The sequence below is a fragment of the Podarcis gaigeae genome, assembly GCF_964106915.1.
Source record: "Podarcis gaigeae genome assembly, chromosome: 2".
NCBI lineage: Eukaryota > Metazoa > Chordata > Lepidosauria > Squamata > Lacertidae > Podarcis > Podarcis gaigeae.
The window spans coordinates 60560028-60584616 of record NC_139679.1 but is presented as its reverse complement, the minus strand read 5'-3'; the positions used below and the strand labels follow the sequence as shown (position 1 = coordinate 60584616).

Genomic DNA, 24589 nt, shown 5'->3' with positions numbered 1-24589 from the left:
CTGCGCTTGCTGGGGAATGCAGCCAGGGAGGTCAACAGGGAATCAAGCCGGGTGCCTGGGATTGTTGCTAGTTTCTCCTGAGAAGGGCTTGAATTTCCTGACAAAATCATGTAATGACTACCTTCCATTGACCTTCCTGATGTTGTTGGGCTACAGCGTTCATCTCCCCTGATCATTGGCCATGCTGGCTGGGGCTGGCTGGGTGTAAGTCAGGTTCCCCATCCCTGAGCTACTGTTAAGTTGGAGAGTCATATATTATCCTGCAAACTTATCCACAATTCCTATTAAATCACTGTGCTTCTATAACTCAGGTGAATCGTTAATCTTTTTTTCTAGCCATTTATTCACAAGAAGCACACTTTTCTTTTCTTTTTAAAGAAAGGTGGATATTCCTATGTATCTTGAAAACAACCCAGGAAGTCCTGACAGTTAGCAGAATGGATGATACAAGGCCCCAAGGGGACAACACTCCCACTTTGTGCTCTTTTAATGGTATAATGTACACGAGATGCAAAATGAATTATGCTCAATGAATGTGGAGATTTGTTCGATCTTTGCATACCAGAGTGCTTGCCTAATGCACTCTATGCAGCTTAAGCTTGATATCCAGAGATTGTTGTTTATCGGCTAAAAACAGGTGTTTTAGCATAAACACACAAATATGCTTGGAGATATCTATAAGAGAGAAAAGCATTCTAATTAGCCAGAGAATCAAAGGCATGCGGATTAGTTGTGATGTGGAATTGAAAGCCAATTCAGATTAGAGTGGTGTGGTGACAAACACCTTAACAACTAAGAAGTGGCTTTCATTATAAAACTGCCTCATAAACCTCAAGATATTCCTCTCTCTTGTGTGCAGAAGAATGGTGAGGTGTTGAATATGTTTAAAAATCGAACAGAATTAGCGACATTTTAGAATGTGGTTTTGCTTTTTGTTTGAAGCTTATAGGAGCTACAAAAAAACTCCTACTATTTTAGGACGCTTATATTTAGAATAGCCAGGTTCTTTTCAGAGGTTGCTGGGCTCCCATTAGCCCCAGTTAGCATGGGTAATGGTCCAGCTTGGTAGGAGTTGCAGAACAACAACATCTCAAGGGCAGCTGCTTAAGAGAGGATTGGCTTAAAATGCATGTCACCTGCTCTGCATCTCAATAGACACCAGGGGAGGGCACAGAATGCATGAAACCACACAAAACAAAATACAGACCATAAACCACACTTAAACAATTAAACTAAATCAACAGAGCAGCTTAACCTATCACCGAAAAATAATAATTAATATGCTAAAATTCTGAAAATGCCTGGGCAAAACAAGGAAGTCTTTATGCAGCACCGAAATGATAAAAAGTACTTCTAAAGAGATTTTAATAATAAACTAGGCACCACCCTAGGAACCTCCATTGAACAGTGATCTAAAAAGAAAGGATTTATGAAGGACTAGCAGAAGTTCACCTGGAGCCATCTTAATAGCATTTTCAGTTCCAGGTAAATACTTTTCTATTCATCTAATTTATCTAATCCCTTATGGTTCACAGTCTTGGCCTTTTGGTATTAAATTGTGTCTTTAAAAGTGTTTTAACTGGATTTCAGGGTTTTTTCTTTTTAAAAAATAAATTGTTACAATATAAAACAATAAAAACTATATGTTAATGTCTTCTGCCCAAAGAGCTTCTTTTTTAGGGCGGTTCTAAAAATATAGTACTGTAAACAAATACAGTGGTACCTCGGGTAACAGACACTTCTGGTTACAGACGCTTCAGGTTACAGACCCCGCTAACCCAGAAATAATACCTCGGGTTAAGAACTTTGCTTCAGGATGAGAACAGAAATTGTGCTCCAGCAGCGTGGCAGCAGCGCAAGGCCCCATTAGCTAAAGTGGTGCTTCAGGTTAAGAACAGTTTCAGGTTAAGAACGGACCTCCAGAATGAATTAAGTACTTAACCCAAAGTACCACTGTACATAAATGTACCTACAAGAAAAGCTATGTTTTCTTCTCCTGGCTTCCTCCTGCTTAGGCAGGCAGGAACAACAGGACCTTCAAATTATCTATAAAATTTGGTGGAACAAGTTTCTCCGATCCGCTTTGCATTCAGCACGTTCAAAGTAGATGCAGAGAATACATATGGAGAATATAGTTTCAACAGTTGTCAGCAGTATTTTCAAATGATCTCAGAAACACTGAGAAATATAATTAAAATGCAAATGAAGGCTGGAAATATGGAAGGGGAAAGTACAAGTCTTCTTTTTCTGCCACTGGAACAGCTGGTCTATTTACATTTCAATATTTTCTGTAAAGTGAAACTAGGGCTGTTACCTGGTTGCCATACCGACCAAAAAAGTTGGGTGCATCTGAGAGTGCATGTTGGTCACACAGTGGATCATTGCAGTGGGTCATATCTTGTGAAAGGTCCAATAGCAGGCCTCCTCGTCACTGGCAAATAAGCCTGATGCAGGTAAGCAGTTGCTGGTTGTGATTGCCTGAAGAGGGACCTTGAGCTGCATCTGTCCACCACTCTCTGTTCGGTGTCTCCTAAGTCAGGTCCTCCATCATGGAGGGCAAGTGTTGCAGTGAGATCACTAGAAACTGCCTCCCTGTTGTGGGGCGGGACCGTTTGGATGGCCACAGTGCCCCATGTTGCTGGGGCAGAAATTTGGTCAGTTAGGTTGGCTAGTGGCTGCTGAGGGGCTACTTAAGTTGCTGCATGTTGCTTTCTTGCGACGTGCAGCGGATCACCCGCCCTCCTCTCCCTATATATAGGGTTGTTCTTATGGCCTTGCTATTCCTGTCTAGGGGTCATCTGTTTTGGAGCAGGGGCCTGGTAAGAATTTTGCCATTTGGCTGATTGGCTGGAGCCACTTGGTTTTTGCCTACTGTGTAGAAAATCGTCACAACTTTGTAAGGTTGGCGAGTAGGCATTTGGTTCAATGTTTTGGGGAGGGGACGTGGTTGGCTGTGCCTGCCCCTCCATCGCTGCTGCTAGGGAATTCCATTAAAGGAATCCAGGGGCTCGCCTTGCTTTTGTCAGAACCCTGTCAAGGGACTAGGGCCACACCAGAGCCCCTGGGAGCATCTGGGGTGAGCCGTGAGATCGAAGGAGTTCTCACTCCCCCAGGATGCTTTCACTTACTGACATATGGTGGTGCCCAGTGTCAGTCCTGTTCCTGCCACCGTGCAGGTTCAGGTAGTCTGGAACCAATGCCTAAGCAACCACTCACATGCCTTTAATCAAAAAAGTTGTGGCCAAAATTTAATGCCAAAAACTTTAAACTAAAATCTGTGTCTATGGTGTCTTCATTTCGGGGTAGTTTTGGGGGTCTTCACACGCCATTATAGAGAAGCAGACAGATAGGAACATTCCATTTTGACATCATCACTATGTCCTGGAACAATTCAATGCAGGGAATGTCAAAATAATTGGCGGCTCATAGGTGCCCACTATGGATTGTGTCAGTGCTGGTGCCCAGTACACCATCACAGTAAGCCCACTGGGTGGATGAGCAATGGCCATTTGCCCAGTCCCTGTGCACCCTGGAACAAGCCCTGTTAGCAAATGGTAATTGGAGTGCCATTTCCTGCTAAGAATCCTGGTGGTGTGTGCTCACCAACTAACCTATCCCTTTCTTATTTTTGTCTGGAGGTTGGGGGCATAGCAGAAAAGACAAGACTTACAGTGGTAGAGAGCAACCCTCTATCTAAGTCAATCTGGAAGCTGTCTGCATAATTGAACATCCCTGCTTTGAATAGCTGTCCTACCCCACCTAAAAGTTAGCAAGTATTTTCACCCTATCTACTGAGATATCATGGCTTGCTCTGGCTCTCCAGCCTGCTAGACTTCACAAATGACCCTCATAGTTGAAGGTAGATATTCATGTCACAAAAATTATCCGTGCTCTCCCAATCTCTTGTCTTATGCAGAGCAGTTTTCTACTCTTGCCCATTCTCCTGCAGGCAGACTCAGTACTTGACTGCTTTCCAAACATATGGCAACTCCTAGGCAAAATAAATAAGTGGAAGGAAATCCAATTTGGCCAAGCATACTACGCATATTTCATCTTAAGGCAGTTTGGCAAATATTTATAAGCACTTGAAATATTTGAAACGATGTGTTTCTTTGGAAAACTGGCAAGGAAGTCAAGATAATCGTTAGTTTTTTTCCTTGCACTGGCATTCAGTGGTGCCTTTAGAGCCAGATAATGGGACACAGGTCTGGGAGGCCTCGGCCAACCCCCCAAAAAACCCACACTCCATCAGTAACTGCTATCCACAATGTCATTTATTTATTTTTAAGAGAGGGTGCGTGTTGCAAAGCAAAGATCCAGACAGTCGCACCTACCATCTTTGTATCCCAGAGTGATGCACTTCTCGACCCATGTGGGATGCTGGGAGGTGAAAATGGCTGTCTGAAGCTTTCCTCTGTAGCATGCCTGCTCAAAACAGAAATACATTGTGGCCAGTAACTGCTAGCACACCACCTGGTAAGACCAACTGGTGCGAAAGAAGGAGAAGGCCTGTATTTATTTATTCCAAAGTATTTGGGTCAGAACTAGACAACCCATGTGAAACTTTAGGAAGAAAGCAACAGGACCTGCTCATTCCTTCTTGCATGCTACCCGGTAACCCAAACTCATGCCTTGACTCTTCCTCATGAGTTCCTGGGTACAAAAGGCCATAAAATGCTTTCTGTATTGGAAAAGAGAGCCCCCCCCCCAGTCTCAGATGAGTCCAAATTCAGTAGAAATGAAGACTAATTCCATGCTTAGATTTCCTTGCTGAGTTGGACCAATGACACTTTAAAAGTGCTGCCACTGCCTGGGGGTTAACTCAACTAACCAAGGAGGATAGAATTATCATGGGTGACTACTGCTGTGAATTTCACACACACACACACACACACACACTGCTCTTCTTATGTAAAGGAAGTGCATATCACACTGACTCCACACTTAAGTATTGCTGCCTGCAGATTTCCGCAGATTTATGTCTAGTCAGTGGAACACAAAAAAAAGAGAATCTGTGACTGGCAAAGTGTACGCACTCCTTTCTAATCTAATGCAGGGTTGTACGAATCTTACTCCCAACCTCCCACTGCTAGATCTCTGCCACATCTCAGAAGAAAGCAGCTGTCAAGAGCAAGTGTGCCATTTTTCTCTCACTGTTTCCACTGACAGCCTCTCAATCCATTAAGTTATCTCGCTTTTTTTAAAAAAGCTGTTTTTCTTTCATTAATTAGCCAAGGTAGGCTGGCTGCTCTCATTGTATTCCTTCTAACCGATATTAAGTAGCAACGTTCCTTCAGCTCCTTCTGAATCGAGAAAATGCGTGCGGCTTTGAACAGATGTAAAGGCATTACAGAGTTCATTTAGAACATAATCAGCAGATAATTACAAGGTACTCAGCTAAATTGCAATGAATGGCAAGTGCCAGTCGCTTTCTCCAAACACCAAAATTAGGCGTTTTTATCTCCACATGCAAAAGGGGGTCAAAAGGAGCAGGAAATGACTAATTTGAAAACCTTTTATTATGGCTGAGTTTTGTAAAATTGATATTGTACATTTTGTGCAAGAAAACAATGTTCTGATTGTTTCTGCTGTGTGAATCCTGTTCTATAGTAAATAATCGTAATCAGAAGCATTGTAAATTTTCCTCCAGTTAGTCCAAAACATACACCACCTAACCTCAGCTTCTGCTGGACTTGAAACACATACAGATCTGAATCTTCATAAAAACTATCAATGTGTTTTGATGTGTCTGTTTTCAAAACATAACATGGCTTTCTATTTTTATTTTTACTTTTTTAAAAAGGATAAAGCCATTGCTCCTTTATTGCAGAATCCTAGGTGGATGGCCTGTTTATCTGTGGCACCTGGCAAACACTTATTCAGCCTGCAATCTCGGTCTTAGAAGTGAGTCTACAAGTTGAATTTAAGGCTTCCAAATTATTTTTGTCCTCTCCCCATCCCCTCCCCTCCTGCCTCTGCAACCTCACAATTGGCAGCAAGTCAGGACCCCACTTCATTATAGAAGGACTCACCTAGTTTCTGTGATTGTTAGTTGATTTGTCTGGCAAGCAGACTCACCCAGAACTTAAGTAACTTTTTACACGTTTCCATCAGACATGAATTGCTAACTTAGGCTTCAAGCCTAATGCCACTTACTTGAGAGTAATCCCCACTGAATTCAACAGGACTTGCTTCTGAGGAGGCATGGTTAAGATTATACTTAATCTTACTTTGCACTCAAAATGATGGTCTTTGTTACATTTTTATCATGTCCTTCCTTCCAGAAACTCAGAGCTGTTCACATCCTCTATTTTATCCTCACAACAACCCTCTGAGGTAGGTTAGGATGACAGAGAGTGACTAGCCTAAAGATGCCAAGTGAACTTCAGGGCCAACACTACCATTAGGCAGGGTGAAGAGGCTGCTTTAGGTGGCAGGTGATGGGAGGCAGGGAGTGCTGGCGAAATAAGATTCAGCGACCAATCTACTCAGCTTCTGTAAGCAAAATGTCTATCTTGTCCTTTGCATCCAGCAGCAAAATGTCTTGGGGTGGCCCTGTGTGGCTGAACAAGGATTTGAACCTGGGTCTCCACTCTTTTTACTACGCACACTGGCTAAGAGCAGCACGGTTTCTGCCACCATAATGCTTTCCTGCAGATCATGCAGAGTATGCATAAAGCTTCTACTCACTTGGTTCAGATACGTTATGCGATCCTTGTGATGCACTATGCGTATTATTTGCATTCACATCAGCAGAAACACCTCTGTGGCTTTACAATATCCATGCCTGCTTGTTTCATGTAATGTTGTCCTAAGCTGTTTTTTCAGATGTTACTTAAGAAGCTGGGGGGCTGAGTGGCTTGCAGGGTCTTAAGGCTGATCTCTTGGATGGCATAACAACACTTTGTTCCTTGGCACTTTTCTGTCTCACATGCCCTTTCGTGATCTTTATCAACTCTCCCTGCAGAAATACTGTCAAATTTAATAAACCACTCAGCATTATTTATAAAGCTGGATGCTCTAAGAAATGTAGGAAAGGGAAGATGCTCTGAGCTACTTCACATTACTCCTAGTCAAATGATGCAAACATGTGGCTTCGAGTGATATTTTGAAATCCTGTGAGTTTATAAATAGAGAATTTTTTTAGCATCTATCAACATTCTCACACCTCATTTTTCATGATAATTAATGATTGGCTTAATGTTCAGGGCTGTCATCCCAGGCAAATAGAACTGGGTCCTGCTGTGCCAATGCAAAGTTATAGCCTTGTGCCATTGCTTCCAAGAGACTCAGGGTTTTGCATTGTTCAGTGGATCCCCCCACAGCAGTGGGTTTCAAATGTTCCAGATGGGAAGGAATGGGGACAAATCAGGAGGGTTTTTTCCCACCATCCTTGTGGTATTTTGGTCACCACAGAGGCTCAGGAGACTCAGAGCCTCTTCAAAGGAGGTCTGCTACTCCCCAGCTTCTCCCCAGCAATGCCTATGAAAATGGCCCAGATTCAGCTACTTCCTGTTTGCTGCTCTGCTTTCAGGGCACTCCTGCTGCAGTTCTAGAATCCCAATGATGTGGATGGCTCTCCAAGGATGACTCTCACGGAGCTGTAGGCCTTTATTTGTTATTATGTTCAGCACAGAAACAAAATGATGTATTGATGCAGAACATCAGTGGATTATAAACCAAGAAATTCAGCACTGGAGGGTCAAATGCCTAATAGATATTATACCGTTCCTGGTGGCACACAACTTGGCATTCTGGGGATATTCAGATAAGCACTTTTCAGATAACAATGGAATTTTTCTGCGGCTTGTACAGCTGCTTGGCAAGTATGATGAGGTAATGGGTGAGCATTTGCGGTGTGCATCTTCAAAGGTGCATATTGATCACTTCTGTGGGAAAACCATTGAGAATCAACTGATAGTCTTTATGGCCAAGGAAGTGTCAGAGAACATACAGAGCAGGCTGTACATAGCCAAGTATTACTCTGCCATACTAGTTTGCACACCGGATATAAATCCCTGTAAGATTTGTTGACAAAGGTGGGTGATAAAGGTTTCTGTAAAGGAATATTTACATGAATTAACCAATGAACAATGCATGAATTAACCAAAGACGGGCTTATGGACCTTTTTCTAAAGAAACTTGAGGAAAACAACATTAAGGTTAAGGGCTGCCACAACCAAAGTTATATAATGGTACCCACATGATAGAGCAGAAAAGGGTGCCCAGGCAACAACTGCTTACACTGAACTGACAAGCTACTCCATGGCTGTCATTCTCTCAGTCTATTAGTTTCAGATGCAGCCTCATCATCAAAGAAGTCTATTGCCCCTTTCTTTGTGCTATTCTCTGCCTCTGTTCAGTGGAACCAGATACTGAAAGCCAGTGATCACCATAAAAGAGCCTGCAGAAGCCCTTGATGTTGATGCCGCTATCAAAGAACCACCATGTAAGCACTGCAAGAAGAGGAAATTTGAATACGAGGGTCAGGCTCACAATGAGGAGTGTGTTCAGAAGAAATCTTCAAATGAGAGTTCCTCTACACATTTGTCAACACTACTCACGTTTCAGTTGAGCAGCTTGACTATATGGGTGATGCATGGGGATTCTTGTGCAAACTTGAGAAGCTACCAGAAGAGACACTTACCAGCCACTGTATGGATTTCTACAGAGCCCTCACCAACCACTCCAACATCAATAGTGCGGGTGTTTATATCGAGCTGGACCATCTGCACCACATTCTACCTCCCACAATAGGCTCACCACAAGGTGTTCTGCATTGTACAACCATGGAGCTCAGCTTGCTGCCCTTCCCTTATCTCAGCTTGGTGCTCAGACACTTGTTTTTGCCACCCTAGCTCAATGCAAACATGGAGCTAAATGCAAATGTCCTAGCACAATTTGGAGGGGAACACAGCCACAGAGTTCAGATTGGCACCATCCCTCCTTCTGTCTAATTCTCCAACCCAGGGATAGGATCTCCAGAGGTTTCTGGACTTGAATTTGCATCAGCCCCAACCAAGCTGTCCAATGTTTTAGGGATAAAGGGAGCTGTAGCCCAACAACATCCAAAGGTATGCAGGATCCCCATCCCTGTTACACAACATGGGTTGCCACCATCTTCATCCTAAATTTCTGCAAATAATCTCTATGAAAAACACCAAGCAGAAGAAAGCAGGATACATAACTGTGAATTTAGATACTAGCAACAACAACAAAAATATACCCAGTCTCAGCACAAGGAAATACAAAGCAGATTTATTAGGAATGGTATCCTCCGAAAGTCTCCAAAGACTTCCAAAGAATCCAGAAAAGTGTAAGGAAAAGCACCTCATGACCTCATCAACAAACAGGTTTCGCTGTCTTAGGTTTTGGTTGATTGCTTAATTATGTGAGCCTCTGAATTTAATTAACTCATCAAAGCTAATTTGAAAAGATCTCTCGAGGCTGTGAGAGCTTATATTGTGACTGCCATTTGTATTTGCTGGTTTGGGACCATCTATCAGGGTTTTGTCATTGCGTCAACATTAACTTTAATCTTGTTTGAATGTCATTGTGTTTACTCAGTCTCCAGTTTGGGGCTTTATATCCCCATGTGCAGTGGTGGCTCATAAGCAGATTACTTATAGGGAGGGGGCACCTGGTCTGAATGGTCACATGTGGCGAGGGGGTGTGCTGTGCATCCTTACCACTGAGCAACATAAGGCAGCAGCAGAGGCAGGGGTCACCTTATGCTAGAGTGTGGCTGCTGACTGGCCACTAACACCAATGGCCTGGCAGGGAACATCTGGCCAGTCCCAAGCCACATATCTATGTTGTGATGATCCAAACACTCCGCTGCTTCTGTTGATTGGATTATCAACTATGACAAGAGAGGGGAGGGAAAGAGAGAGAATTACTTAGATTAAGTGTGCGACTCTGCAAAACAACTGCCTTTGCAAGAGAATTCTGTTCAGCGCCTTTATGCCTGAGGAACCATTTAGGAGATTTTTTTAAATAAAAATGAACAGTGCAATCCTCTATGAGAAGTAAGCCCTGTTGAGTGCAATGGGACTTATTTGCCGATAACTGTGTGTAGGATAGCATTGAAGCCTAGGTTATTCCCTCAAAGTACTCTTGTGTAGAATCTTTACTGTACATCGTCATGCCATTCTGATGATCAGAACCCCACTAGGATGACCTTTGTTCTCACATTCTTTTATTTTCATCAAATTATTTTTTTCGCTACCATGCAGAGGTTGGAGGGCCACCTGTCATGGATGCTTTAGCTGAGATTCCTGCATTGCAGGGAGTTGGACTAGATGACCCTCAGGGTCCCTTCAAGCTCTTTGATTATATGAGTCTATGCAACTATTTTATTTGAATTAAGCATTTGTATCATGCTCTAAAGCAATGCTATTATGATTGCTTTGTCATTTGCAATATGGAAGACTTTACATTTGCAGAACAGAATTGAGACTAGCACGTATTGAAGAGGCAGTTTGACCTTTCCACAAGATGGTTCTTTAACACCTGTCACCTATTTAAGCAATTTTGATTCTCGCTACATTCTCTATATCTGTATGCAAATTGTCTCGTATAATAATTATGTGCTTTGTATTTGTTGCAATCATAGTTTGGAACAAGAGGGAAGCCTGGTTGTGACTTGTTTGCATAACTCTTTCACTGCCTACTTTTTGAAAAAATGAATCAAAGTATCGTGCAATGAAGCATTGATTCATAGGATCAAACTTTTTATTGTATACACTGTTAATAGTTTACCACTGCTCTTGGTAAAATATTTGTATCTTCTAGAAAAAAAACATAGTGGTAGATATCTGTGTGTCTGCAGAAGCAAACATTCCTTGTCCTTTCAAGTAATTTCAGGTACAGAATATTGCTTTCTCAAAAGTACAAGATCATGTAAACTAAGGATGACAAATCGAATACATTTACCAGAGTGTACCACTTCATGCTGCAAGGATCATAAGCTAATGCTTAACATCCTGACCCCTGCTCATGAATAGGGATGCCACCCTTAATACACCTACTAGGGAGAAAGATGTTCCTACAAGTCACCTTATTGAGGCCTTGGTGCTGCTAATGCATACAAGTGTTTCACAACATTCATACAAAATCATTCTTATCAAAAGGCCATCTCATATACCCCCCCTCACCCCCCCCATGTAAATAAGGTTTACAATTTCTATGGATATTTTTACTCATTGGATTTTCTGCAGAAACGGTTTACAATTTCTATGGATATTTTTACTCATTGGATTTTCTGCAGAAACGGTGGGTTTTATCTAACACTGCTGTTCAGTGGCATAGCGTGGGTTGTCAGCACCCGGGGCAAGGCAAGTAATTTGTACCCCCTAACCCGTGAATTTGCGCCCCCTAACCCCCAGATGTTGTGCCGGTGCGGCCGGCCCCCCCTGCACCCCCACACTACTCCACTGCTGCTGTTCCACACACACAGCAGAAATCCACTTGTGCAATGGAGCTTGCACCTCGTCTCTCATGCAGCCTCCACCAGACTCTCAAAATTTGTTCCAGAGGGATGGGGGACAAACAGGGGAGCATGAGGGAGGGAGGGACCACTGCATGAGTGAGAGCAGCTCACGCAGTGCATACCTCCAACATTTCTCCGATGAAAATAGGGACGTCCCATTCCATAATGATAATTTACTATTTATACCCCACACATCTTACTGGGTTGCCCCAGCCACTCTCGGCAGCTTCCAAGATATATAAAAACATAATAAAACATTAAAAATCTTCCCTATACCAGATTGCCTTCAGACAGTTCAGGGGTTGGATAACTCCACACCCTCCAACATTTCTCCGATGAAAATAAGGATATCCTAAGGAAAAGCGGGACATTCCTGGGCTGGCTTTTCTTAATCAGGGACGTCCCTGAAAAATAGGGACATGGAGGGTCTGGCAGTGTTGGATACAGCCCAATGAATCCAGTTTAAATGGGAAAATAATGTGGGATGGCATTTTGGTGAGTGCTTCTGAGGGTCTTCTGAACCTAAGACAAAACTTTTCAGGGGCCCAGGGGACTACAGTACAGTAGGAAGAACCCCGTTCATGTGTCCTCTTGCAAGTGCTTCATCAGATGACACACATTACATTTGTACACAGGTCTATTGTGGCCTTCAAATTGTAGGTGGCTGTAGAACCAAGTAAATTCATGCTGCAATGTTTAAAACGTTTGTTTTTCTCTGTTTCATTAGAATGATTATAGGAAGTTATCTATGCAATGCAAGGATTTTGTGGTGGGTGTGCTGGATCTCTGCAGGGACACAGAAGAAGTGGAGGCTATTCTGAATGGAGATGTGAACATGCAAACATGGACTGAGCATCATCGCCCAAGTCTGAGCAGAATCAAGCTGGCCATTAAATACGAGGTCAAAAAGGTAAGCATCCTGTGAGCTGCTTTGTTATTGTCTTTTTCTTTTTGAAAGCCAAATACAAACTGATAAACCAGCGGAATTACTGTATGAGTTTCAGTTCAAAGCACACACATACAAAACTGAAGTGGAAACTGAAAGCAATGTTGGCAAATAAGGAAGAGCGAGGGGCAGTAGGGGAGAGTAATAGCCATGAAAGTGTGTGCTGTTGAACCCTGGAGCAGGTAAGTGCCAGGCATTTACTTTCTTCTTTCACAACAGGGGTGACCTGATGCTTCTGTGTTTGATCCTTGGGACTCTCATCTGACCATGGCACAACCCTCAGTTCCCTGATTTGAACCCTTCTTGGGCATTTTTGCCCGGCTAGAATGTGTCCTTCAACTCTGCTTGCGATTGCCGAGACAAATGATAGAGAGGGGAGTGTGAAGAAACAAGCATTCTGTAAATTATAAATTCACCTTTATTGCCCTGCCCACTTTTGCCTCTGGCACCGCCTGCCAGAAGATTGTCCAGGAAAGAATGCAACCCCTGGAAGGAAAAAGCTCTCTCTCTCCCCCCCTCCCCATTATATATAAGGCCAAGACCTATAGAGTACAGTGAAGAATCAGCCTAACATTACAGGCAGAGTATTATTATTTTTTAAAATATGGATTGCAGGGAATTCACCCAGTGGGGCTTTCCTCCCTCTGCACTCCCTGGAATTGACTGGGGGGAGTCAGGCACTGGCAGAGGAAGAGGAGTGCGGGGGGAGTGCACCGCCCCTGGCAGCATGATCCCAACAGGGTGCCATTGCGGCTGCCCCCCCACGCCTGCGCTGGGTGCACCGCTCCCACAGGTGTTGCGCCCCGCCCCCACCTGCTCTCCGCCCCCCCCCCAGTGCCGGAGCATGAAGCTCTGCCACTGGAGTCAGGAAAGCCCCCAAAATAGCATGTGGTGGGAGGAGAGGAGGGATCATTCCGTTGGGCAAGTGGAAATGCTTCCACAGATGGAATGTTCATCCTAGTGTGATGTTGAATTTGACCCTTACAGTGGTACCTTGGGTTACAGAAGCTTCAGGTTACAGACGCTTCAGGTTACAGACTCCGCTAACCCAGAAATAGTACCTCGGGTTAAGAACTTTGCTTCAGGATGAGAACAGAAATCGTGTGGCAGCGGGAGGCCCCATTAGCTAAAGTGGCACCTCAGGTTAAGAACAGTTTCAGGTTAAGAACGGACCTCCAGAACGAATTAAGTTCTTAACCCAAGGTACCACTGTATTAATTAAATCTACATATATGTATACAATGCTAAGCCTGACCTAGGCTGCTTGGTGAATTTGATTTTTGCGAATTTTGGCCCAAATGGACCAGGGGATCTCTATTACCTTTCTTCACACGTTCCAAATGTTCTGACATAGATCATGGTTTGAGAACTATGGAAAAATGTGCATTTTTGAGAGAAAATGTGTTTATAATACATATTTGATTTTGCAGTTAATGCAGAAATAAGGTAGAACAAGCTTATGGGGATTCAGATTGCAAATCAGATTGCAAAACTGATTGAATTGCCCATCCCTGGCCTAAATGAATGGATTCACCTTGCTTCCTAACTGTGAGAAAATCTCTTTCAGTTCAATGCTGCAATGCTTTGGGGCCTAAGTACTAGCTATAATGTGGTCCATTTGTGCAACAAAATATGCTTCTGGCTTCCTAGACTGTATAGATTTGGCAGAGGAGAAAGGGATCACCACTTCATTTCTCAGAATACAATTGTTTGTGAATAATTTTATCTGTCTGAAACTGGCAGAGCATGCCAAGAGAGAGGGGAGGGAGGAGAAATGGAAAGAAATAGATGGATGATGCAAGAAAACTTGCTTTGTTTTACAGTCAAGTCACCTGGTATGTTAAGCACACTTCTTTCTATATATAAAAAAAGCATTCTTAGTGCTGTCTGCTTTTTTCAAAAACTAGAAAAGGAAGAAAGCAACTCTGTGTATGGACCCAGTTCAGATCAGGAAGGCAGTGCTGTGGGGAAATAATAATTTAACCCTTTTTGTGCTGGGCAAATAGCAATTTGGTGTGAATTTTGGCAGGAAATAATTGGTTAGGAAGGGTTAATCCTGTCCTCTCTCTCCCCCTCACCCTCCTACCATTATCCCAGTCTGAATTGGGCTACCAAGTGAGTACTTTTTCTGAAAAAAAGGAAAGCAGCCAGCAATTTAATGTATAGCTTGACCCCTAGGAGGATCATTATAAACTCTCTTTTTTATTGTGGACAAGTGCTATGTGAATGAAAGCCTGGCATTTTTCACCTAGGAAGCTTCCCTCATTTTTTATTTTATTTTTTTTGAATGTTTGCCCAATTTATTCTCCATCTTTCAAGGGAACCAAAAAACCCATCAGAACTTTGTCCTTGTGAAACGGCCACAGCATTATTTTGCCTCTGCTAAAAGGGAAAACTGTGAGTAAAAGTGGCCAAGAGAGGGAAAGCAACCGCCTGTTAAAAGCATGGGAAATTACTTTGTTCTAGTCAGGGCATTATCAATGGTTCTCTGTTGCGAGCATGTGCTATGCAAATTGATAATTTCTTTCTTTCCTGGGCCTGGGTGGTTCAGATTAATTATTTGTACAATGTACTGTGATGGAAATTGGGATACTGTAAGTGGACTGTAGAGATGTTCCAAATTTTGTAGCTAACATCTGTTCCCTCCTTTTCCTCCAACTCCCACCACCTGTTTAGTTCTGCCTCTCGACAGCTGTGGCCAGAGACGGTCTCTTCCTGTTATCAAAGCAATTAGTTCAGACTCTAATACTGCAGGGTCCTCCATTTTAATTCTCCCAGAGAGATCCTGCGTTTATCCATCATCCCCATTGTTGGATTTGAGGTAGTGTTGCTTTGAAACGGCAGGGAGAGGGGATGGAGGGGGTTGGGGAAATGAACGAACCGGGATTCACAAGTACTGGCGCCGCAGTGTGATATTTGCAAAAATAGGAAGACATTCCCCACACTCATTAAATTCTGATGAACATTTACTAGGGAGGACAGTAACTCAGTGGCTGAGTACATCATTTGCATGCAGAAGGTCCCATCTTCAATCCTTGGCATTTCCCATTGAAAGGATCAGATAGCAGATGATGCAAATGATCCACTGCTTGAGGGCCCATCACAACAGGATGGTTTTTAGAAATGCAGATAGCATCTGCAGGAGGGCACCGGTAATTAAGTAATTAAGCATGGGCAGGGAATTCAACCCTTTCCTCCACTGCCACTTCTCCTGAGGAAAATCCACCCCCTGAATTTGCTTTGGGAAGAGCTCCCCCATAGGCACCATTGGAGGTGCCTCTGCCAATTCAAATGGCAGCTTCAGAAAAGTGATTTTCCCCAGGACAACAGCAAAGGAGACAAGAAGATTAAACTCTCTCTCTCTCTCTCTCTCTCTCTCTCTCTCTCTCTCTCTCTCTATGCCTGCTCTGATCTTGATTCAACCACTCATTTTGCAAGTCCTAGACATTCAGAGGAAATGGGTGGATTAGAAAGTGGGCTGCTGGGTGAAGGGAGTAGATAGGAGGATGTGTTCCAAGACAAATAATTCAATTCTTCTTATTAATTTTCAAACTATTGTGCAGGTAGCAATCACTGAAAGTTGTCCTGAGTCCACCCCTTGCTGCAACATTTTTTATGGGTAGCAAATCACTTACAGGAATCACACTGCTTCAGTTCAGAACCCTTTAAGAAACTAACTGGAAGTTTCATAGCCATAACTCTGTCAAAGTGTTTTGACTGTTTTTAATGCTGGTTTCACTTTGCGAGTTGCTTTTGGGTCACTTTTTGTACAGAAAGCTGTTGTTATTATTGTTTTATTTATTAACTGTATGGAGATACTCTGCATTACTTCCTGCATGGATGGTGATACCTTTTTAAAGGTTATGTACTGGGTGTGTAAGGACTTTAATGCCCAAAGCACATTCTCAGGAACTTGAACAACCCATTACATGTGAGCTGCCATTATATAGCAATGCTTTCTCCCAGATGATTCATCCCATCGCAGAACTGTACCTGGGTGCTCGCATATTGAGGCTTCACACACTCAGCTCAGCGTCCATCAGCTTCTGGATTACTTTCACTGTTGTTGCAAAATCGCAGGATGCTATGGAAAGTGGCCCAGATTACAGGAGTTTTGGCTTGTGTGTTTTCCTAGACGGCCAGTTGGAAGCACATTACTCTAGCTAATACACTTTTTTAGATGGCTGGTTGCTCTGCCTAATGGGCAGTGGCAATCACTGCTGGTTTTAAAAGCAAAGCTGACTCAGAGAAGGAACTGTGGGACAGGTTTGCAAAAATAGTGACCAAATCTCAAGAGATATGCAAATTGGATTGGATCATATCTTAAGCTAGGCAAATTGCACAGCACCACTCCAACTAAAACAGGGCCTGTTTTTTGGCATATTTGTCTCACACTTTTCCAATGCAGAGACTTTATCTTTTCCCTTTGGACTGGTCTTCTATATAATTGCCTACATAGCTCACAGTATGTTGGCTGATGCCTTGCAACCAAACAGTGATGCAGTGGCCAGGCTCCCAGTGGTGTGAAAATACAGTATACTAATAGGCTGGCCATCAAAAGAAGACTAACTTTATTGCAGAAGTGTTTGGTAGCAGGGTAAATGAGAAGCATCCATTTGTGGGCACTTCCGCCTCAATCTGAACGTTGACAAGAACTTCCTATGCGCAGAGAAATGGGGGCCCAATGTAAAGATTGAATGAATGCCCTTCAGGCTGGCCCCAGTCCATTTTGGTGCTCTTACTGCATGCTGTCAAATAGACTGCCTTGTAATGGACAGAAATATTTTACCAAGTGGCACATGTTTTATGGTAATGGAATTTTGTATTGGTTGGATTCGCCAGCTGGTCCCACTCTCACATGCATGGTTTCTCCCCCAATCCACTGGTGTTCTCTGACCTTCCCATTTGGGAATTGCTCTTTTAGAAAACTAGGTATGGTGAAATAACCTTACTATCAAAAGAATCAACTATAGTGTACGTCAGAGGCTAAGAAACAGTGAGCATTTTGAAACGGTGGGTACGACTTTCACTGAATTAATCGGCCTTGTGTTCTTTCATGCACTGCTTCTCACCAATTATGAAACAATCCCTTAAGTACAAAGAACTTTGGGCATGGGTCTAAATGTTGCCGAAATGCTGAATAAGTCATATTCTCTTTTCAGTTCATTTCTCCCATCAGTTGCTTATCAAGCTTGCCTTTAAAGGCACATCAGTAGTGAAAGCGTTCCTTCATAAAATATGCCTGCTGTTTCTGTTCTGCCTGCTCAGCAGTTGCAATATCAAAGGAAATTGGGGAGGGTGTTTGTGGTGTTTGTTGTGCTATTAAAGAGCAGTACACATTTTACGACAGCCATGAAGCTGGTTCAACATGTAGATCTGATAACTTTTACCCATGCTATGACAGATCTTCCTGTGTGTGCGCGCGCATGTGTGCATGTGTGTTTTAAAGCATTATCACCTGATTTGTGAGGTGACCACTGCAGAAAAACCACCTGAGATATATAGAGTAACATAAAGCAGTCCTTGTATATTACTGTCCTATTCTGAAAAGGATCTGAATGACTGCTTGCCTGAATACACCAACCCTTCTGCCCTCAATATCAAAGTCTCTCTCTCTAGCTTAGATAAGGAAAAATAGTATCAAATTTCATTCAGGATAAATATAAATTAATTTTAAAAAAATGCATTTGATTTTCAGTTCAAGACTAAGTAGTATCTGATTCAAAACTTCCACAGAGGCATTTGTGTAACTGGAGCAACAGAGAAAGTAGGACACTTGATTGATGTGAAATTCAACCAAACAAGTTATTTCTCTCGCTACGACTGCTACTGTCTGCTTACCAGAAACGCTTGGAGCCATTGATATTTTCCACACATTTCAACCAGCCCTTAGTCTTATTTATTTAATTCATCTATATCCTGATTCCCCTTAAATTTTCTAAACTCTGTCTTCATTCAAAATATGGCTTCTGGGGCAGTGTACATAGAAATCAAATATCAATAAAATATTCCATTTTCTAAAACCTATCTGTACCTTCATTGGTTCAGCAGCCAGAATTTCAGGTTCAGCCTAAGTATTTTTTTAAAAAATATTCCACAGGTCTCATGCTCCTGTTCAATAGTTTTCTTTTTCTTCAAGAAATATAAACTTGTTATGTTGCAAGCATCACTTAGTCTCATCATTTTATCTTAATTTATTAGTTTGCTGGAACTAATTCAGCGAAGGGAAAATCCTCAATGTCCAAATGCACGATCATAGGTAGCCCATATTTGACTGAGTGGATATTTCGCTTCTTTTGCAGATGTGAATAGAGCTGCACAATGTAGCTTAGAGCTACCTGAATACTCCACTAGCTCATACAAATCTGTCATCCTAAATTTCCATGGGAACCGATCTATTTAATATTCCAGCCACAGTCTGCATTGATTCATATCTTGTGTTGTCCCATTCATTCCATTGCTTATTTTCACAAATGCTCTTAAGGACTCCAGAGGCTTTCAGGGATATCAAAAGAAATGTCATAATTAAGTCAGCTGGCATAAATAAAAAATGTCGTTTAATAAACTGCATTGCTTATGGTGATAAACATCACCTCAACCCAGCATGGATAAAATACCTGTTGAAGCCAGGTTTTGTACATAGATCCTGTTCTGGATTTGGGGTGACAACAAGCTAAGTCATAGTTAGAGAAAACACACTGAAATCCATGAACTTGCCATTTAAGTCGATTGATTTCCATGGATCTACTCTGAGTATGGCTAATATTTGATGCTAATCTGTGTCTTCAGTGTGCAAGAGCAGCATGCATGCGTGCTCTTGCTTGTTGTTGTTTAGTTTAGTCGTGTCCGACTCTTCGTGACCCCATGGACCAGAGCACGCCAGGCACTCCTGTCTTCCACTGCCTCCCACAGTTTGGTCAAACTCATGCAGGTAGCTTCGAGAACACTGTCCAACCATCTCGTCCTCCGTCGTCCCCTTCTCCTTGTGCTCTCCATCTTTCCCAACATCAGGGTCTTTTCCAGGGAGTCTTCTCTTCTCATGAGGTGGCCAAAGTATTGGAGCCTCAGCTTCACGATCTGTCCTTCCAGCGAGCACTCAGGGCTGATTTCCTTCAGAATGGATACGTTTGATCTTCTTGCAGTCCATGGGACTCTCAAGAGTCTCCTCCAGCACCATAATTCAAAAGCATCAATTCTTCGGCGATCAGCCTTCTTTATAGTCAAGCTCTCACTTCCATATATCACTACTGCTCTTGCTAGATCAGGACAATTTGCTTATTTATTTCTAAGAGGCATTTCTACCCCACCTTTTACTCAAAAAGCCTGCCGGAGCAATTTACAAAAACTTGCACTGTCACTGCTGACTACACACCATTGAATATAGTGTGTTAAATCTATGTGCCTCTTCTCCACATTTCACAGGAAATTGCCAAACACCATTGGTCCCACTAACTCAGTGAACTAGGTTATCATGTGTCTGTCTATCTATCTATCTATCAATCATCTATCTATCTATCTATCTATATCTATCTATCTATCTATCATCTATCTATCAATCAATCAATCAATCAATCATCTATCTATCTATCATCTATCTATCATCTATCTATCTATCTATCTATCTATCTATCTATCTATCTATCTATCTATCATCTATCTATCTATCTATCTATCTATCTATCTATCTATCTATCATCTATCTATCATCTATCTATCTATCTATCTATCTATCTATCTATCTATCTATCATCTATCTATCATCTATCTATCTATCTATCATCTATCTATCTACCTATCTATCTATCTATCTATCATCTATCTTCTATCTAATCTGTTTATCTATGGTGATATCCAATTATGCTCATTTGCAAGTGGAACAGATTTCTGTGGAAAGGACAAACGTTCTTTTCCCTCTTATTCCCCTCTTCTCTCCCCTATCCCCCTTCTAATATCCCCTTTCAAAGGAGAAAAGGAACAGGGAAAGTAGGTGACAAGGCCACTCCCAGAATTTCCTTAAGAACAGCTGTGACTGGATTCCATAATCAGCGTATACACTAAGTTTATGGAAAATTCTATTCAGTGAGAGTTTCTCATATTTGAAATTCAAATTTCAATGACTCACACGACTTCTCTTCTTCTTTTTTGCCATTATGCACTCCATGGGCATAATGAGTTTGTGGTGTACGAGTGGTCGTTACAACCTGTGTGTGCAAACCCATTGCCAGGTTTAAGGCTGAGCTGCAAGCTCTTACTGGTGTAAGCAGTAGATTAAGCAACCATCCAATGCTTCATCTGAGTAATGCACGAAAATGTCCAATGGCATTCTTTTAGTCACAGAAGGCTTTTGGATCCAGGAGAGAAGAACAGAAGGGTTGGAATCAGCTTCACTGATTCACCCTTCCTGCTGCAGCTCCATTTGTTTCCCCCCAAAAAAATCTGCCTCAAAGGGTTGGGGGACAGCACATCATCAGAGGTGCCAGAGGCAGCTCAAGAAGTGGGAAAGTGGGGGCTTCTCTGATCTAGTGGGGATTCTTTTTACCTACTCTAGATGTATTCTTCAACATGTCATGTATGCAGCAAAAGTGGATAAGTGGTGGATATTAAACTGGACCATCCACACATTAGTTGTTCAGCAATGCTTCCCTATATTATTGCCGTCTGGGGGAGCAGTCTTGTGCTATAGTGCAATCAAAGTGTGTGTGTGGGGGGGGGGGAATAACAACCAGACAACCCAGAGTATTTGTGGTATTAAAAGGTTGCAGAATTTTAGTAGGAAGTTACAGGACAAATGTAAACAAAGCAATATGTTTGTTCCAATACTTTTGCAGGCATATATAAAGTGGGGTCCCTTTCTCTCCTCCCTTCCATTCACAGAATAACAGCTGTGTGTAGTTTGTATCTTACCTCTTTTATTATATAACTTTTATTATACCTCTTTTATTATATAACATTCTAGCCTGCTTAGTCGTTAACGCTTCCTCCAGCAAAAGCTGTCTGATCCAGGCAGCACTGCTAAGAAAGAGGCCTTTAAAGCTGATGATATTCCACCTGATAATCATTGAGTTAAAGATCCTCTAAGATTCCCCCTCCCCCCCCTTCTGAGCTTCAGAGCATTTTGGAGTTACTTAGGCATCATTTCAAGATTTTCCCTACAGCCACTGGCAATCAGTTGCAGTCAACTGTTGCATGCTGTGCAGTGAAAACATCCTCTGCAAGATCAAGAGAGCAACTCAGTGTGATGCATTAAAGAGGAAGTTGGGCTGGGAAACCATCTGTGCATTAGTCTTCCTGCGTGCAAAGGTCTGGCCAAACCATGACTGATATATGTTTATTAGGGGTGTTCAATGGACTCAGACAAATCTCAAATACTGAGACAAAACAGCACAGGTGGCTTGCCAGAGGTGAAGTATGATGTCTGTGAGGTAGCACAAAACAAAGTAGAACTTTGTGGCACTTCAGTGATGTATACATTTGAAATAATGCTGCAGACAAGCATCTGCTAAAGGCGAATAACAATGTTTCTAAGCCTGCCACAATGCCAAGGTAAAGTGAGAGAGCTCTGCTTGACTCACAAGTCAAGCTTGTAATTTTCACCCGCAAGGTGAAATATCAATTGCTTACAAAATACTAGAGGAGACAAAATAATTCATTTCCCACCTGCGCCAAGTCTTAAATGGATGCCTCTACATGAAAATCAACTGAAGCTATCCTGAAATCTGGCAGAAATTCATGCCATTTGAAGAGGCACCCTTGTTGGCAAATTCCACCCAAGTCCACACACAAATTCAAATGCTGTAGAAGTTTAATTTAAAAAAAAAAAATATGCAAAGCACAAAGGCGTCTGAAACTATTAGCCTATAATTTGGCAGGCCATATCCACACTGGACGAGTTAGTAGGCCTGTAGATTTTTTTCACTTCTGTCAAAAGGGAGAAAAGCTTAAAAAAATTTCCCAGTGATGAAATTGTGGGAATGAAGTAGAGTTGGATGAATCCCAAGCTGAAGAACTTGCTATGAGGTGCCTTGGAACTACACAAGCCATTTTCCAAAGCATCAAATTGTGGTCCGAACTCAGTCTTGTGGCCAGTTGCATACCCTTGTTAACTATCCTCTCTATTTACACACCTGTTGAGGCTGGAAAAATATGATATAAAAGTAAACTGCTTAGGGGTTTTCTTACAATCAAGCAGCATATAAATTTTGTTAAATATTTTTTAAAAAATCCAAAGGCTGCAATATTGAAGTACACAGAACTCATTTCTGTGTCGACATGCATAGAATTGTACTGGATGCTGCTGTTTTGATGTATTATTTCTACAATTTGAGGCTCTGCATTCTGTGTGGCTTCCAACAGCCTTGAATTTCAAAAGATTAGAGGAAAACAAGAGAGTGGCATTCTGTTTTGTTTTTAGTATTTTAATCTTCTGGAAACACTAAGAGGGGCTTGACACAAAGTGCGTTCAAATCAGCAGAAACTGTTCTACTTACGTCAATACTCATCCCCTCCCCCCACCATGACCATATTTGTTTATTCCATAGATATCTACTTGCTGTAGGAGCTTATTAGCATCTCTTTATTACCCACTTTATCAAATTATTGGCAAAAAAGTAGGTTTACTGGTGAGTGTTCTGTGCTTTATAATTTTAGCACTCTAAATGATAGTGGAGAATCCCACATATAAAAGAATTAGTATTATATATTTCATAGAATGCATACATACATACATACATACATACATACATACATACATACATGAATGACACACACACACAGAGAGAGAGAGAGAGAGAGAGAGAGAGAGAGAGATACAGCTGACACTCAGCTTGCTTCACTTGCCACTCCCACTACTCTCCCACCAACCCTCTGCCCCCTAAGCCCCACCCATTCCCATTCCCATTCCCCTTACTCTTACTCCTTACTCCTCATCAAAGCCCCTCCTTACTCCTTGCCCAAGCCCCCTCCTGTATGCCCCTCCCCTTACTACTTGTCAATCTCAACAGCTCACATGTGCCACCACACTGCCCTTGTTGCTCATCGGCAGGCAGGTGGCGCTGTGGTCTAAACCACTGAACCTTTTGGGTTTGCCAATCAGAAGGTCTGTGGTTCGAATCCCTGCGACAGGGTGAGCTCCCGTTGCTCTGTCCCAGCTCCTGCTAACCTAGCAGTTTGAAAGCACACCAGTGCAAGTAGATAAATAGGTACCGCTGTGGCAGGAAGGTAAACAGCGTTTCCGTGCGTTCTGGCTTCTGTCACGGTGTTCCATTGCACCAGAAGTGGTTTAGTCATGCTGGCCACATGATCCGGAAAGCTGTCTGTGGACAAACGCTGGCTCCCTTGGCCTGAAAACGAGATGAGCGCCACAACCCCATAGTGACCCTTGACTGGACTTTACGTTCCAGGGGCCTTTACCTTGTTGCTCAAACTGCCCTACAGTAAGCCCTGTTCACTCACTCCACAAGCTACCTGTCTCCATTGCTTTCCTCACCCTGCAGCCTGTCACCAGCATTACAACAGACCAGTGTGTAAACACACATTTACACACATATGCACACACATTTCCAATAACCACGCCTCAGATAATCATCAATGGCTATGTTACAGCCATTGTACCACTATATATATATATGTGTGTGTGTATATATATATATATATAGACTCAAGGCAGGCTCTGATTACTTCCCACATATTCAGTAATAGTATATAGATAAGCAAAGGTTTAAAATAACGAAGTCCAAGCTATGAATTATTATTATTTTGCTTTTGTCAGAATGCAAGTACATCCGGTACTATAGTGAGTAGATGAAGTATCATGAAACATGGTCTCTATCTTTATAAAACACCAAGGGAAAAACATCACAAATATCACTAAAATAAACAATCTGACCTTTGTGGAAGGAATCTGTACTTTCAGCTTGCCTTGTCATGCAGCCGTAACTGCAAAAAACCCCTTGGGACTGTGGGTACATCTTATCTGTACAGATAAGAAAGTGATTTTTTTGTTTTTGTTCTTGTCAAGGAGTAGCACGGGGGCAGCTTTTTATACACACCCTCAAAAGTTGCTTTGAATCAGATAATGGAAACAGAAGAAAAAGCCCACAAGGAACTTCAAACAATCTTCCCGCCAAAGGCCTATCTCCAACATTCTAGCCCTA

The 24589-nt window shown here is 42.3% G+C and overlaps 1 protein-coding gene across 2 annotated transcripts in view; it reads left to right on the top strand.

The window, feature by feature from the left end:
- Positions 1–24589, top strand: part of TRPC7 (transient receptor potential cation channel subfamily C member 7) — a 108507-nt gene that overhangs the window by 32362 nt on the left and 51556 nt on the right. For both annotated transcript variants that reach the window (XM_083728407.1, XM_083728406.1), the window contains exon 3: positions 12219–12401. In XM_083728407.1, coding sequence (XP_083584533.1) covers positions 12219–12401 — 183 coding nt within the window. The remainder of the gene's footprint in view (positions 1–12218; positions 12402–24589) is intronic.